General features: G+C 38.0%; 1 protein-coding gene across 1 annotated transcript in view; it reads left to right on the forward strand.

Annotated features, from left to right (window-relative positions):
* LOC132535737 (fibrous sheath-interacting protein 2-like) overlaps positions 1–17,909 on the forward strand; it is an 81,279-nt gene that overhangs the window by 48,646 nt on the left and 14,724 nt on the right. The window contains exons 20-24 of the mRNA XM_060182639.1: positions 2,827–2,857; positions 5,385–5,421; positions 6,816–6,855; positions 9,675–11,352; positions 17,653–17,742. Of these exons, the coding sequence (XP_060038622.1) occupies positions 2,827–2,857; positions 5,385–5,421; positions 6,816–6,855; positions 9,675–11,352; positions 17,653–17,742 (1,876 nt within the window). The remainder of the gene's footprint in view (positions 1–2,826; positions 2,858–5,384; positions 5,422–6,815; positions 6,856–9,674; positions 11,353–17,652; positions 17,743–17,909) is intronic.

Here is a 17,909-nt window from a genome sequence, read left to right on the forward strand (position 1 = left end):
AGAGCACCACTCAAGTCAGGCTAGTGATGGTGCCAAGGACTGAACCTAGGACCTCTTTCATGCAAGTCCTGAATGTCACCCCTACCTTAAATCTTCAGTCCAAAAAAGAAACTTTTTGACTACTGTAAGACAGTTTTATAGTTACACATCAGGAATTAATTTTAATATCCTCAGTATATAGTCAGGGATAAAATATCACTTCACTATAACATGGATATCAGACTGTATACTTACCCACCCCAAGTCAATAAACAAATTCAGACCAACACTATTTTTTAATTTCTTTACTAGGGGGTTAATGATTTACAGTCAACAGTAAAATACAATTGTTTGTACATGTAACATTTCTTAGTTTGTACATGTAACATTTCTTAGTTCAACCCCCACATAATTCAACCCCCACTAGGTCCTCCTCTGCCATCATGTTCCAAGACATGAACCCTCCCCTCCACCCCAGAGTCTTTTACTTTGGTGCAATACACCAACTCAAGTCCAAGTTCTGCTTTTTGTTTTACCAACAATTTTTTAAAACTTTTTTTAAAACCTATTTTTATTTATTATTGATAGAGAGAGAGTGAGAGGGAGACAAAGAGGGAGAGAAATAGACAGACACCTGTAGCACTGTTTCACCATTCATGAAGCTTTCCCCCTGCAAGTGGGGACTAGGGTCTTAAACCTGGGTCCTTGCTCACTGTAATGTGTGCAACTTAACCAGAAGCACCACTGCCTGCCATCCCCCAACAGTTTTTTTATTAGTGATTTAATTGTTTTACAAATTTATAATATTTGAAGGGTATCATTTTCTTTTTTAAAATAAATTTTATTATCTTTATTTATTGCATAGAGATAGCCAGAAATTGAGAGGAAGGGAGAGAGAGGCAGAGGGGCACCTGCAGCCCTGCTTCGCCACTTATGAAGCTTTCCCCCTGCAGGTAGAAACCAGGGGCTTGAACCTGTGTTCTTGAACATTGTAATATGTGTGCTCAACCAGGTACGCCACCACCCAGTCCCCTGAAGGGTATAATTGTCATACCTGCATGTGGCGGATACAAATCACCAGAACCCCCACCAAAGTTCGGTTTCCCCACCCTTCAGTGTTCATCATAGTTCTCACAAAGTCCAAGAAATAGTGTGACTACCATAGTTTTTGCAAGTCCATCTTTTTTAGTCATCTGCATTCCACATATGAATAAAGCCATCTGGTAGTTGTCCTTCATCTCTTATTTCACTCAGAATAATGATTAAAGGGAACACTAAACTAGATTGGACAATATTGAATAGGCCAAATGGTCACAATCACCCAATTTATTTTGAAAGATGGCATGAGCCACTGATGGAGAATTTAGTCAGCATTTAGAAAGATGTCTTTTTATTCAAAACAGGCATTTTTAAACTACCTAAGCATGCATCGAAGGTTGTAAACTTCTAATTAAACCAAAGAGAAGAATTTAAAGGGAAAAAAAAATTTATTCTTTTCCAGAATGGATAATTGTGGGAGTTCGCATAGTTCCATATGGGGTTTAAATACATTAGTGTTTTGCAGAAAACTGAGAAATTTTACACATGTAACAAGAACTGTATTTACTGTAAACCATTCATCTCCTTAATAAAAAAAAAGCACATTACCCTGAAACAGTAATTAATCTTAAAATTCAAGAAATTATTTGTGAAGCCTCTTCATACACTTTGCTGACACATGTGCAGAATTCTTGATGTATTTTAATTAACTTGATGCTAACAGATTCTCAGATGAACATTGGAAGCATTCCTTAAATTATAGGGACAGTGGCATATATGATTATGGAATGAGCATTATTATACTTTTTTATTGTGGTGATGTTTAACTAAATAAATACTTTCTTTTTTAAATATTTATTTATTCCCTTTTGTTACCCTTGTTGTTTTATTGTTGTAGTTATTATTGTTGTTATTGATGTCGTCATTGTTGGATAGGACAGAGAGAAATGGAGAGAGGAGGGGAAGACAGAGGGGGAGAGAAAGATAGACACCTGCAGACCTGCTTTACTGCCTGTGAAGCGACTCCCCTGCAGGTGAGCTGGGGGCTCAAACCGGGATCCTGATGCCGGTCCTTGCACTTTGCGCCACCTGCGCTTAACCTGCTGTGCTACTCCCAAACAAATACTTTTTAAAACTAGAAAGGAAGGGAGAGAGAAAGAGAGAAAAGGAAGGGAAGAAAGAAAGAAGAGAGGGAGGGAGGGAAGGAGGGAAGGAAGGAAGGAGGGAAGGAAGGAAGGAAGGAAGGAAGGAAGGAAGGAAGGAAGGAAGGAAGGAAGGAAGGAAGGAAGGATTTTTGTTACAACAGAATACAGTACTATCTTCCAGTCAGTTTCATCCATTTCATCAGTGTCAAAACACTGTGTTCCAGAAAAAAGAAAAAAAAATCTAAATCTACTTTTTTTTTACTTGATCTTCCTTTATAATTAACTAAGGAAGTAGAGGTCTTAGCCAAATCAAAGAGCCACCTTTTATGTATAGAAATAACCAGCCTTCTGCCTTCCAGCTCTCTAAAAAATGTTTCCCTTCTGGCTTATCTTATTTAAAAATCACACAAACTCTTTGTAGCTGCTCAGCTGACTTTAATTCATGCTGATCAGTGTATTCCTCAGTTAACTTTAGAACACCAATGAATTCTACAACCCTCTGAATTCTGTGATATGTGTACCATATACCAAATAAAACACATTGATTTATTATTGGTAGACTTAAAATACCTTTAAATACCTGTATTTTAAATGTGAAAAGTAGCTGATGTTCAGGTCATTCTAAAACATGCTGGGGTTTTTTTGTTTTTTTTTTTTTACACAGGACGAAGAAAACGCCAAGTCAAGTGACTCAGGTAAACATTAGCTATAACTGTTAAGTAAATCCTGAAATTCTGGCATCCATTCATACAACTAACATACATGTCAGACACAAAGATAAATATTCAACATAAAAAGGAGAAAAGCTGGGGCCAGGTGGTGGCGCACCTAGTTAAATATACATGTTATAGTGTGCAAGGATCCAGGTTTGAGCCCCTGGCCCCCATCTGCAGGGGGAAAGTTTCACAAGTGGTAAAGCAGTGCTGCAGGTGTCTCTCTGTCTCTCTCCCTCTCTATTACCCCCTTTCCTCTCAATTTCTGACTGTCTCTATCCAGCAAATAAATAAAGATTTTTTTAAAAATTTTAAAAAGAAGAAGAAAAGGGCTCTACCCAGAACGTTATAACTTAGCATGTCAATATCATGATTCCATATGATAAATACAATAATGGAGACATGTACAAAATTCAGTGGCAGCTTAGGGAAGCCAAAAAAGCCAAAATTGAGCTGAGATGTAAAGGATGAGAAAGGAGTTTGTAGCTGAGCTAATGGGAAGAAGATCTTCCAGGAAATAAACAAACAAACAAACAAAAAAATGCATTTGCCAAGACTTAAATATTGGGGCAGAATGTATTTGTAGGAATACATAATGTTTTGCAATTGGCTTAGCTATAAATTCAAGTCATAGATTTTCAGAAGAACCTTGACTAGTAGATATTAAGATTCTGGTAGGTCATACCAAGAAAGCTACTTTTTATCCTCTTATCAAAGAAAAACTGTTGAGTTACATTGGCAGGGACATGATATCAAATTTTGTCTCTGAAAAAAAGGAACAATTAAAGTTGAAGAGATCAGAAGCAACGAGACAATTAAAGTGGCACTTGTCGATCATTTACTAAGTAAAAGGACTATGTTCATCTGTTTGCATTCATTTAATCCCCCCCAACTAATTAATGATGTGAGAACAAGTCTCCGAATGATAAATTATTTTGCCCAAGGTTTCACACGATATGTGGCAAAACAAAGCCAGGGTTATAGGTTTTGTGGTGATTGTTTGAAATAATGGGGCTCATACATCTTCGGTTTCTCAGCCCCCAGGTCAGCTTTTTCATTCAGATGCAGTGATAGAGACACAGATGGGGGAGAGACACCAGAGCATTAGAGATTCCTATGTGGGGCCAGGTAATTGCACACCTGGTTAAGTGCACACGTTACAACGCACAAAGACCTGGCTTCAATCCCTCAGTCTCCATCTGCAGAGAGAAAGCTTTACTAGTGGTGAAGCAAGACAACAGGTATCTCTCTGTCTCTTTCCTTTTCTATCCCTCATCTCTTCTCAGTTTCTGTCTCTATCTAATAAATAAATAAATCTGTATTTAAAAAAACTATTTAAAAAATAGATTCCCATGGTGCCACAGTGCCTCTCATATGGTACAGGTGCTAGAACCTGAGCCATGCAGTAGGTAAGGCATGTACCCTACCCAGTGAGCTATCACTCTGGTCTAAAGCCAGGTTTATAACCCAGATATGTCTTATTCAACCAGTCCTGGCTATGATCTACATTCTTACAATTAAAGGTCATATTATTTACTGCAAACAAACAGCAAATCAGTCCAATCTGTTTTAAAAAATAGGATATTACGTGGTCCAGGAGGTGGCGCAGTGGATAAAGCATTGGACTCTCAAGCATGAGGTCCTGAGTTCAATCCCCAACAGCACCTGTACCAGAAAGATGTCTGGTTCTTTTTCTCTCTCTTCCTATCTTTCTCATTAATAAATAAATAAAAATCTTTGATAAAATAGGCTATTATAATAGTCAAAGCTATAAATGACAGGTATGTTGGAAAGTTGGATATAGAGGTCAGAGAAATGTCTCACCGGGGAGGGTGTGTACCCTATCATGTGCACAGTCCAGGTTCAAATCCTGCCACTACATGGGAAGTTCTATGGCACTAGAGGAAGCTCTGGTACACTGGAGTCTCTCCCTTTCTCTGTCTCTGTTTCCTGAATAAAAAAAAAAAAAAAAAGGCCGAGAGTAGTGAAATCACATAAACACAAGGCCCCGCAGAAAGGGAGGGAGGAAGGACAGGAGGGAGAGAGCAAAGGAAGAAGTTGGACACATTTCACTCAAACTGCTCCTGGAAGCCATTTATTTTCCATTTTATTGGATAGGACAGAGAGAAATTGAGAAAGGGAGGGGAATAGAGAAGGAAAGAGAAAGACACCTGACCGCCCTGCAGGTGGGGAGCTGAGGGACTCGAACCAGGATCCATGCGAAGACCCTTGCACTTTACTATGTGTGCTTAACCTGGTGTGCTACCACCTGCCCTGTCCTCACTGTGTTTTTAGTAGGCTTTACACAGCCAGCCTCTTTAAGATACTTGATTCACTGTACTGTTAGAAGTCATAGATGAGTTCTTCAGTTATATTTCCTTGGGATATTTAAACAAAGTGGTGACAGAAAATAATGACCTATTAAAATATGTTGACATTTTAACAAGTAGATTATGAAGGAGACCAACAATTAATAATTTATTTTTCTCTCTGAAAAATCCACGTGCAGCTGAAGGAACCTTAAAACCTCATGACTCTTACATGGAGTAAGTATCTAAGAAAGCATAATAAATGCAGTATTTTGAATTAGAATCTATAATTAAATAGCATGCTGCTCTTCCTTTGTCTTCCAGACCCTTCTCTCTTTCCTCTCACCTTGGTTCTTTGCTCCTGTAACATACTGTGGTTTCACTCACCTTTCTGGTGGCTTTATTTATTCTCTCCAAGGAACTTTCTGAGATCTGAATCTATTCTTTTTCTTTCTCCCCATTCCAATGTGTGCTACTTAAATATCTGCAGGTTGTTTCCTAATGATCAGATTAATGACTTAATTTGTTGCCCCACCCTAAGGCGTTCGCACTATGATTCAAAGTAAACAATCTCTAATGATGCAAAATAAAGAACAACAGAGAAGATTTCTTTGGCCTAGTAATCTTTCAACCTTCAAACCTTGGTGGCCACATATTGTGCTGATACAGATCTGTTTATCTATTTCCTTCATTTCAATATATCATGCACAGAAAATATGCTTGATGGAACATGCAGACCAAACACCATCATCTTTTAAACATCTAATAAACTAAATAAGGTCCAGGATAGGGTTTGTACATTCCAAGCTCTGATGAACATGATTGGGTACAGGGAGTCGGGCAGTAGCACAGCAGGTTAAGTGCAGGTGGAGCAAAGTACAAGGAATGGCGTAAGGATCCTGGTTCAAGCCCCTGGCTCCCCACCTACAGGGCAGTCACTTCACAGGCAGTGAAGCAGGTCTGAAAGTATCTCTCTTTCTCTTCCCCTCTCTGTCTTCCCCTCCTCTCTCCATTTCTCTCTGTCATATCCAACAACGATGACAACAACAATAACTGCAACAATAAAACAACAAGGGCAACAAAAGGGAATAAATAAATAAATAAATAAGTTTAACAATTTTTTTAAATGAAAAGAAAATGATTGGGTAAAGTGGTATATGCTATAGTGGTGCTAACATTCATTCCAACATTCCTAGAAAAGTATTTTGAGCTTAAAAGTAGTCAATTTGTCTTATTTACTAAGCGCTCATGGGTTACAAAGATGATGCTGGAGGGAAGAAATTAACCAGCCCAGTACTGGTGCAATTTGAAAAAATAAAAAGAATGATTTTATAAAATGTTGATTCCTACCTCTCTCTTTCTCCTGCCCCCTTGCCCTCTACTATGGAACTACCTATGATCATTTCAATAGCAACTGCTCTTGTTCCTTTTTATTAAAAAAATCTCAGGAGCCAGTGTCTAAGTAGGAAATTAAATATGGGAAGTAGAGAAGAAATAAAACTTACTATTTTTATTGGATTACTGGGGAGAAAAAAATGAAAAAAAAAGGAGATCTGATTTAGTGAATTTGAGGCAGGGTTAGGTAAATCATTAGTCATGAGTATTATAATCAACCCCTCTTTGTCTTTCAGGGAATGGCAACAGCACTATGAATACCCGTGTCAAGAAAAAGTATGTATGATGAAGCCCATTGACAAAGTAACATGTTTTCAAGGGTGCTTTCTAATATGTTATAAGAGAAAAATCTATGACAGTCAGTCAGTCGTCTGTTGACATCAGTCAGTCTTCCTCTTTGTTTCGTTCTCTTTCATCTTGAGTTTTGTTGGGGTACGAAGTTACTACTATTGACCCTTTGGGTAGGGGCTTTGAAGAGGGTAGATTAAGGAATTCATCAGGGACTAGTCATCACATTGGGGGAATAAAAAACATCCAAAACTACAGACACCCTCCATAACAGGAATTCATCAAGGGAAAATGCCTTTGCAGATATGACTCAGGGGTTACATTGGCAGGTAAGTCAGAATGCCTAGATCTGTCTCTTAAATTTTCTGGGAGTAAGGAGAATCCTACTCTATCAGATAAGGGACCTGTTCACCTGAGAGCTGCCTCCTGGACCATACAAAGGTAAGAGTGTGAATTTTATGAGCCCCAACTCTGGGCATAGATAGAGGAATCATGAATAAGAAAGAAATGAGTGAAGTAACACAGATCGCTCAATTCACAGAACATGCAACAAAAACAAAGACTTAGGCTTACTGGCACAAAAGGGCATTTCTCAGATTCCACTTATCACATTCCACTTTATTAAAAACTTCATGAATGCCTCTATTGTATATATCAAGATTGAATATGCTATTTCCATACAAGTAATAATGTATGTTCCTAGTAATGAGAAAATTATATATATTGAATTCCTTAGCTAATATGTATTAGAAAGGATTTAGACCAAGAAGGTAAGTAACTTATTAATATTTAAGTGAAATTCCTTATTTTTTTATTTAGGACAGAGTTGTATAAAACTGGTGTTTTTCTAACTATATATACTGTCACTCTAAATATGTTTTCAAACCTAATAACCATTTTCTGGTCTGGGCAGAATCTAGATGCTGATGCTTACATGATTTGTGGATGTGCTTAGTACTACTGAACTGTACACTTTAAAATGGGGAGTTCTAGGCTATGTGTGTTTTATCACAATGAAAATGTTTTTAAGACAATTGGGAATTTGGAATGGGATGAAAAGGCTTTTCCCTGAAGTAGCCCTCAAATCTCCTGTAATGGGTCGAGAGAGAATATACTACATAAAACAAGTCATTAACTTTGAATGTTGACTTAAACCTGAAAAATCTAGGAACTAATTTTAAAGCTAAATGAGAGGCAGCCCTCACATTGTAGGGAATCTAGTGCCCAAAAGTCCAGATATACAGGGATATGTTGTTTGAATGCCAGGCATCCAGCCTTCACTATCACTAGTATCTATAGCCTTAATAAGTAGAGCTCTTATGGAAAGTATACACCCCTTGGCTATCTTGAGGGTAACCACAATAAAGTAGTGAACAATATCTTATTATAAGCAAAGGGATTTCTTTTATTTTATTTATTATCGGATAGAGACAGAAAAATTGAGAAGGGAGGGGAGATAGAGTGGGAGAGAGACAGATACCTGCAGCCCTGCTTCACCATTAATGAAGCTTTTCCCTTGCAGACAGAAACCAGGGGATTGAATTTGCATCCTTGCAAATTGTAATATGTACGCTTAAGGTATACCACCACCTGGCCCCACAAGGGATTTTTTTTTAATGTTCTCAAAATGTATCTGCACTAAGGACATCAACAGATAAGAGTTTTGCATCTGTCCCTAGTTCAGTCGAAGCTGTGAGAGTTAGCCACTGAGGAAAGAGTCATTCAAGTCTAGACTCTGAGTTCTGTCTTATTTTCCACCTTTCCATCATAACTAAGCAGATATTGCAGTAAAAAGAAGCTATTTGGGGGGCTGGGTAGTGGCACACCTGGTTAAGTATATATGTTACATGTGCAAGGACCTGGGTTTGAGCCTCCCACACACACCTGCATGGGGGGAAGCTTACTAGTGGTGAAGCAAGTACTGCAGGTGTCTCTCTGTCTGTTTTCCTCTCTGTGTCCCCTCCCCTCTCAAATTTATCAAATAAGAAAGAAAAAAGTGGGAGGGGGTTGGCCATCAGGATCTGTGGATTCTTTGCACTGACACAGAACCCCAGTAGTAACCCTGGTGCCAAGAAAGAGGAAGGGGAAGGGAGGAGAGGGGAGGGGAGGGAAAGGAAAAGAAAGAAGCTATCTCCATAAAGTCATATAAATGTCTTGGCTGCAAATTTGTTTCATGGAATAGTTTGTTAGGGATATTATTTGCATTTTAAGAATTATTGTTTAAATCATAAACACAATCTTCTATCAGAATTTTTCTATGAACCTATATACACAGTTAAAAAATTTTTAAATTATACTTACTTATTGGATAGAGACATCCAGAAATTGAGAGGAGGGGTGATAGAGCAGGAGAGAGACAGAGAAACACCTGCAGACCTGCTTCACCACTTGCAAAGCTTTCCCCTTGGAGGTGGGGACTGGGGGCTCGAACCCTGGTTCTTGTGCACTGTAATATGTGCACTTAACCAGGTACGCCACCACCCAGCCCCTTAACTTTTAATCAGTAAGTCATTCATTCTTGGTAATGAGTGCTGAGAATAAGATTTCCAAGAGATCTGGAATCAAAAAGAATTCTATTCAGAGAAAATATCACAACCACAGGGAATAAACCAATTTGAAATTAACCTGTTTTTCTAAATGGATGTTTTCTACATAGATTTTTTTTCTCATGTTGCCTATATATACTACAACTGGATTCTAGCTATGCACTGTATGAATTAAAAGAACTAAAGGTTAGTCCCTATCCCTAAAATAGTATGCGCTCATATTCTATTTCCCTTGTATGTGTGCTTGCCTCTTTTTCCCAGGTAACATCTGAAGAACTGAACAGCATAATTAGGGACGTAATGACATGGGTAGTGGCTGCTGTCGTCACTACGTTGTATCCAGTAGTAACAGATTATGAGGCAAAATTGCGACACAGCTTCTACCCACCATCAGAGGCCTCCTTTTCATCTGATATAACGGATACAACGAGTTGTTACAGCACGTGCAGTGAAGTATTTCTTCGTCAACGGAGTCATAGGTTCCAAGAAAATCCTGTATCACCTTTAGAACTAACATCTATCTACAATAGAAGAACACCTGTAGAAAGAACATATCCCAAAAAAGTCGAGATTAAATTACCTGAACCTAAATACAATAACATATCTGGATTTCCCCATCTTAAACCCTGTAAATCTGATAGTTACCTTTTCACAGCCATTAAAACAGATACAAAGAAATCCAGAGATGTCTCTACTGAAACAGATGGATTAGGATATTCACTGCCTCCTGTCAGAAAATTTGAATCCAGAAGCATGGTACAGGAGCTGAAAAATGCTTGTGGCAGCTTTAAATATAACCTTAAAGAAGAAAATACACTGATTTTAGAAGACAGCTATGAGGAAACACAATCTGAATTTCCTCAGACTATTCATTCAGTTTCATTTGAAGCTGAAATTTCACCTCAACAGGAGGACACTGACGAAGAACTCTCTCCTAATATTAACATCCCCGCAGCAGCTTCTGCAGTTGTGGACACTGTTCTTGATACATTTCACTCTGCAGCTGAGGCAAAATGTACCAAAGGAACATCTCGGAAAAATGTGTCAGTTCACTTTGAACCACATTTAACAGCCAATGGAATAAAACCAACCTCTCCTAAAGAAAGTACTCCAGAAACTTCACCGTGTAATACTCCGGAGAACATGCCTAATGTGGCTGAGGATATGATTCGAATAATTTTAGAACAGCTGATCACTCTTATGTCTTCTAAATTAAAACAACTTGTTCATCATAAAATCACGACTAGACCTAGTTATCCACAACCTGCTAAAGATTCAACATCTGTATTCATTCCAAGAGAGAACAAATGGAAAGCGTCAAGTGCTGATCATGAGGCAGCCAATTCAGCTTTCAAAGAAGGGATACAAAAGCTGGTGTTAAGATCTTTTTCCCAATCCTCACTGATGGGTTATATAGAGGAAGTAATCAGTGTTGTATTAGGTTATATTCAAATTGAACTTAATAATGAAAGGCTCTTTGCGACTGAAGAAACTATAATTGTCTTGACACTACTTGATGCTATCTTGACTCAGCTTCACAGACTAGAAAAAGCAGATCATAAAAAAAGACACCCCAGATTAACAACTCCTTCTTACAATGAAGAAAGAAACAGAATTGCCAGTGCTGAAGTAGCTACCGGATCGAGGCGTAGATGCAGATTTCCATCTATTAATGTTCCTGGTATGTTTTTTTATTCTGAAGATGAAAATGAAGATGTAGAGAATATTGTGGGAAGTGTACTGAATTCATCTGTACAAGATGAAACAACGGAATTGCAAGAACAGACTCGTAGTCATTGGTCAACAAAAAAAGATGCTGACCTTCCATGTAGAACAAGTATAAACTTGTTTCCAACTACTTTTGAAAGCAAAACTGAACTACGGAAGAAGAAATTCAAAACTAATCGTCCAGCTTTTGATAACATTGACCTTTTTAAGGGTAAGTCATATTTCAATAAAGACAGTTTTTCTTTTCAGCCAATATGAAAATTGCCAAATAGCATGAGTCTCAGAAAACATCACTATAGGTGTTTTAACAGAGATATTCAAAAATTCACTTTCTGGTCACTTAGAATGTAAAAATAATAAAGAATCTTATTTCTATGCCTTACAAGAATCACAAGGTCTGTCACATAGTGAGGGGAAAATAAAATGTTTTCTATGTCAGAAATCCATACAGTAGCTCAATTATTATTTTTTTTAACATCCAAGTCCTTGATCCACTTGGAATTTACTTTTGTATTTGGTGAAATACAGTGATTCAGCTTCATTCTTCTGCATGTTTCAACCCATTGTTTCCAACACCATTTGTTGAAGAGACTCTGCTTTCCCCATGTAATAGTCTGGGCCCCTTTGTCAAAGATTAGATGTCCATACGTGTGGGGCCTCATTTCTGGGCTCTCAATTCTATTCCACTGGTCAGTGTGTCTGTTCATGTTCCAGTACCAAGCAGTTTTGATGAAAATGGCCCTATAATATAGTTTGAGATCTGGCAGTGTGATGCCTCCAGTTCTGTTCTTTTTTCTCAAGATTGTTTTGGCAATTCTAGGTCTTTTCTGGTTCCAGATAAACATTTGTAGCATTTGTTCTATTCTCCTAAAAAATGTGCTTGGGATCTTGATGGGGATAGCATTAAATTTGTAGATGGCTCTGGGTAATATATTCATTTTGATGATGTTAATTCTTCCAACCCATGAGCATGGAATATCTTTCCACTTCTTTGTGTCTTTTTCAATTTCTTTGAGTAGTGACTCATAATTTTCAGTATACAAGTCTTTCACTTCTTTGGTTAGGTTTATTCCTAGATATTTTATTGTTTTTATTTGTTGCTATAGAAAAAGGAACTGATTCCTGGATTGCAATTTCTTCTAACTTAGTGTTTGCATAGAGGAATGCCACTGACTTTTGAATGTTAATTTTATAGCCTGACACATTACTGTATTGCCTGATGATTTCCAAAAGCTTCTTGCTAGATTCCTTAGGTTTTTCCATGTATACTATCATGTCATCTGCAAATAAGGAGAGTTTGACTTCTTCTCTTCCAATCTGTATGCCTTTAATTCCTTGCTCCTGCCTGATTGCTATGGCAAGAACTTCCAACACTATGTTGAATAGTAATGGTGATAGTGGGCAGCCCTGTCTAGTACCTGATCTGAGGGGAAATGCTTCCAGTTTTTCACCATTGAGTATGATGTTGGCTGTAGGTTCGCTATATATAGACTCCACTATCTTAAGGAATTTTCCATCTATTCCTATTTTTTGTAGTGTTTTGATCATAAAGGGATGTTGTATTTTGTCAAAGGCTTTCTCTGCATCTATTGATATGACCATGTGGTTTTTGGTCTTGCTTTTGTTGATGTGGTGGATCACATTGATTGATTTACGTATATTAAACCAACCTTGCATGCCTGGGATAAACCCCACTTGGTCATGATGAACAATCTTTTTGATATACTGCTGTATCCGGTTGGCTAGAATTTTGTTCAATATTTTCGCATCTATGTTCATCAGAGATATTGGTCTGTAGTTTTCTTTTTTGGTTGTGTCCCTGTCTGCTTTTGGTATCAGGGTGATGTTGGCTTCATAGAAGCTGGCAGGGAGTATTCCAGTGTCTTCAATCTTCTGGAAGACTTTTAAAAGTAGAAGTATTAGTTCTTCTTTGAAAGTTTTGTAGAATTCATTTGTAAAACCATCTGGTCCAGGACTTTTATTTTTGGGGAGATTTTTGATAACTGTTTCAATTTCATTAGCTGTGATGGGCCTGTTCATATTATCCACTTCCTCTTTACTTAGTTTTGGAAGTTGGTAGGTATCTAGGAAATCATTCATTTCTTCCAGGTTCTCTAACTTGGTGGCATATAGTTGTTCATAGAAGCCTCGCATGATATGTTGAATTTCTGCAGTGTCTGTTGTGATATCTCCTCTTTCATTTACTATCCGATTTATTTGGGTCTTCTCCCTTTTTTGTTTTGTGAGTCTGGCTAAAGGTTTGTCGATTTTGTTTACTCTTTCGAAGAACCAACATATACTTTCATTGATCTTTTGTATGGTTTTCCTATTCTCAATGTTATTTATTTCTGCCCTAACTTTAGTAATTTCTGTCCTTCTGGTTGCTTTAGGGTTCCTTTGTTGTTCTTCTTCTAGGTCTTTAAGATGTGCAATCAGGCTGTTTATTTGTGCCTTTTTTTGTTTCCTAATGTGTGCTTGTATAGCTATGAACTTCCCTCTTAGGACTGCTTTAGCTGTGTCCCAAATATTTTGATAGCTTGTGTCTTCATTTTCATTGAACTCTCGAAACATTTTGATTTCTTCTTTGATTTCCTCTTTGACCCAGAAGTTGTTAAGAAGTGTACTGTTGAGCTTCCACATTTTGGCACTGTTACTAATCTTTTGTTGATTGTTAAGTGTTAGTTTAATTCCACTGTGGTCTGAGAAGATGCTTGGGATGATTTCAGTGCTCTTGAATAGGCTGATGCTGTCTTTGTGGCCTAACATATGGTCTATCCTTGAGAATGATCCATGTGGATTTGAGTAAAATGTGTATTCCAGTTTCTTGGGATGAATGACTCTGAAAATGTCCAATAGTTCTAGTTTATCTATCTCTTCATTTAGCTCCCTTATGTCTTTACTGATTTTCTTCCTGGATGATCTGTCAAGTTGAGATAGTGGGGTGTTGAAGTCCCCTACTATGATTGTGTTACTGTTAATATATTGCTGTAGCTCTTTCAGTAGAAGTTTGATGTATTTAGATGGCTTCTCATTGGGTGCATAGATATTAATAATTGTTAAGTCCTCTTGATTGACTGATCCTCTGAGCATTAAGTAGTGTCCATTCCTATCTTTTTTAATCTTATGTATTTTAAAGTCTATCATGTCAGATATGAGAATAGCTGTTCCTGCCCTTTTTTGTGGGCCATTGGCTTGAATGATAGTTTTCCATCCTTTCACTTTAAGTCTGTGTTTGTCTTGTTGCGTTAGGTGAGTTTCCTGTAGACAACATATTGTTGGGTTGTGTTTTCTGATCCATCTTCCTACTCTGTGTCTTTTAATAGGTGAATTCAGGCCATTCACATTTATTGATATCAAAGATTGAAGATATTTTAACGCCATTCTTGTAGAGTTTTAGAGTGTTTTGATATATGTTCTATTTGTGGTGGTCTGGTTGTTTATAGGAAACCTTTCAGAACTTCTTTCAAGGCAGGCTTGGTGATGGTTGCTTCCTTCAACTGTTGCTTGTCTGAGAAGGTTTTGATGCTTCCATCTAGTCTGAATGACAATCTAGCAGGATATAGTATTCTTGGCTGAAAGCCTTTCTCATTGAGCACTCGATAGATATCTTGCCATTCTCTTCTGGCCTGTAGTGTTTGTATGGAGAAGTCTGCTGCTAATCTTATGGGTTTTCCTTTGTAGGTGACTCTTTGTTTTTCTCTTGCAGCCTTGAGGATCCTTTCTTTATCCTTATTCCTTTCCAATCTAAGTATGACATGTCTTGGTGTCTTTAGGTCTGGGTTAATTCTGTTTGGGACCCTCTGGGCTTCTTGAATCTTTATGTCTTTGGTGTTGTCTAAACTAGAGAAATTTTCAGCTATTATGGCCTGGAGAACGCTTTCTTCCTCCCCTTCTCTTTCTTCCTCTGGTAAGCCAATAATGCGTATATTGTTTCTTTTGAAGTCATCCCATAGGACTCTGTTGTTGTTTTCAGCATCTCTTAATCTCTTTTTGAGATCTCTTACTTCTTCTTTAGTTGTCTGTAATTCATCCTCAATCTTGCTAATTCTGTCTTCAGCCTCATTGATTCTATTCTCTCTGCCCTCTACTGCTTTCTGGAGTTCATCTATTTTGTTGCCCTGCTCTGATACTGTTTTAGCTTGTTCAGCTAGTTGCCTTCTTAGCTCAGCAATTTCAGCTTTCAGCTCTCTAATAACCATGAGATTATTAGAATTTTCTTCCATATTCTCATTTGTTGTTCCTGCAGTTCTGATTACAATTTTTTCAAATTCTTTACTCACTCCTGTTATTATTTCCTTAGCTAATCTTTGGATGTTGAACTCGTTGTTTTGTGCTTCGCCCTCTGGAGGACTTTTAGCTGGACTCTTGTCCTGGTTCGAGTCTCCATTATTTTTTCTTGTTGTTTTAACCATTTTATATAAGTTAACAGTTTTTTCAATCCCTGAGTTGGAGTTCAGTGGTGTAAAAGCCTTTTTTTTTCCCCTGTAGGCTATGGTAGCCTGAGGGCTTTTAAACTATCAATAGGCTTCTTGGCTTAATCAATGACTCCTGACCAAGAGATAAAGCAGGGTGTGGCAGAGATAATCCAGTGGTTATGCAAAGAGACTTTCACAGCCCTTCAGCTATGCCACCGAGTTATAGGTCTTCTGAGTTTCCCGGTTAGATCTCTGTGCCCTGGTGTCCCTCCCTGTTGCTGCTCCAGATTCTGAGGGTAGTAGCAATGGAGACTCAGAGTTGTACTTGGTGAGTCTCTGGGGAGTCCTTTCCTCCCTTCAGCTGTCCCCTTGTTGGTGGAGCAGACTGGAGGTGGTGTCTCCACTGACAAACTGTTGAACTATTAGCAGTCACTTAATCTCTCCTTAGGCCCCTCTCTCCTCTCTATCACCAGCCACGCGTGTTTGTACTCACGGGTGATTTACTGGGTTCCTGTGATCATTATAGTCCTGTCTTGTTTTCGGTCCGTGTGGTCCCCTTTGGTATTCCTAGTTGATCCGGGAGAGGAGAGGAGAGGAGAGAAAGCGATCTGCTGCTTGTAGCTCCGCCTCCGGAAGTCGAATCCCACAGTAGCTCAATTATACCGAGTGTATTAGAGACACTTCTCATGGCTTCTAGTCATCTTTTAGCACCTTCTTCACTACATGCACATTCTTCAGCATATCAAACATCTCTACATAGTTCTGAGGTGTCAAGACCAACTTGAAATATGATTTAAAATTAAGTGGGCGAACTTTTTATCTGCACTTGGTAGAGACTTCACAAAACATACCAGTTCAGAACCTAGAGGTAGCAAACTAGTATCTGTACCTGCAATTCACGTTAATGATAAGATCATTGATACCGTTTTTAAGAAACTGAACTGATTCATTTATCCCAAACTGCAAGACGTCCTCAGATCAGAAAGCCGTGCTTTCTTTAATTTCAAAATGATAGCCTGTTAAGAAAGCAATTCAATCTCACCCCAGACCTTATACAATTCAGGTGGTACAGCTCGTTCTGGATGCCAGAATGAACTGAAACACAAGAAAAGCCTGAATCTTAAGAACATTGAGTTTCTCAAGGCCTTTGTGGATAATAGAGTTTTGACTGACACCTAAAAACAATTAGACATAATTGTTGCAAAGTTAAATAATGGCATTATAACAAGTTCTTTAGCAACTTGTATTTGTGAGATGTTAAGAGGAAATGCAGATAAAAGCAATGCTTTACTACATTCAGCTAAAGTCTGCCCAGTATTGCCCTCATATAACTGAGGAAGCTCACACACATATGGCAATGCCAAGTGTCGGATAGATTTGAAAAAAACTTTATATGACATGATATGCAAACTCATAGATAACCACCCATATTCTCCCATCTGAAGAGAAATAGAGAGAGAGAGAGCGCAGATCAATGAGAATTTGAGAACACCCCCTGCATTTCAATCTAACATTAGAAACATTTCTCAAACAATTCTAGAAAATATCGTTACAAAATGATGTGGTGCTGAGATGGATCACATATTCACAAGTCCAGAATTGACGGTTCTCTCAGAGTATGTTGACACTGGCAGCCTATCATTTTGATCTGCTAACTGAAGAAATGAGTAGATGCTTTGACATAGTCACCAGCATGGTATCCACCACAAATCAGTCAGATAGTTAGGAGGTGACTTACAAGAGCGGAAAAGGTACTGCCCTCAAAAGAGGGGCCGCAAAAGACAATATCCATATAACCTGAAAGTCGTAGCTCAGTTTTTACTCAACTAGAAGAGTTTGCCAGTAGAAATTTAGAAACTCTGCCTGCTATAACCAGTAGAAATAAAAAGAGCAACTGGCAAAATGGAAGTACTAGGATTTGTGAAAACTTAATATTAGTCATGTTATATATGCATGCAAAGAAGGTTTCAAGTACTATTTTGAAGGCTATTCAAACTGAAATGTGAGCTTGCTGACTTTGAAAATACACATAAGCAAACCACTACCAGAGAAGCAAAATAGCAAACTTAATAAGTTTGATGTCATTGTTTTTGTAGATCAAGAACTGGAACCACATGAGATTGATCGAGTGGCAAGAAAAGTTACATCTGCTGTGATCACACACTTAAAGAACTTTAAAACCAGAGGTAAGTGTGAAATTAATTGCAAAGAATTGGCTTAACTTTAGGGGGGAAGTCAATTTTCACTTTTTTAAAAAAACTTTATTTATAATATGGAAACACTGACAAGACCATAGGATAAGAGGGGTACAATTCCACATAATTCCCACCACCAGAACTCTGTATCCATTGTT

The sequence above is a fragment of the Erinaceus europaeus genome, chromosome X (genome assembly GCF_950295315.1).
Source record: "Erinaceus europaeus chromosome X, mEriEur2.1, whole genome shotgun sequence".
NCBI classification, from domain to species: Eukaryota; Metazoa; Chordata; class Mammalia; order Eulipotyphla; family Erinaceidae; genus Erinaceus; species Erinaceus europaeus.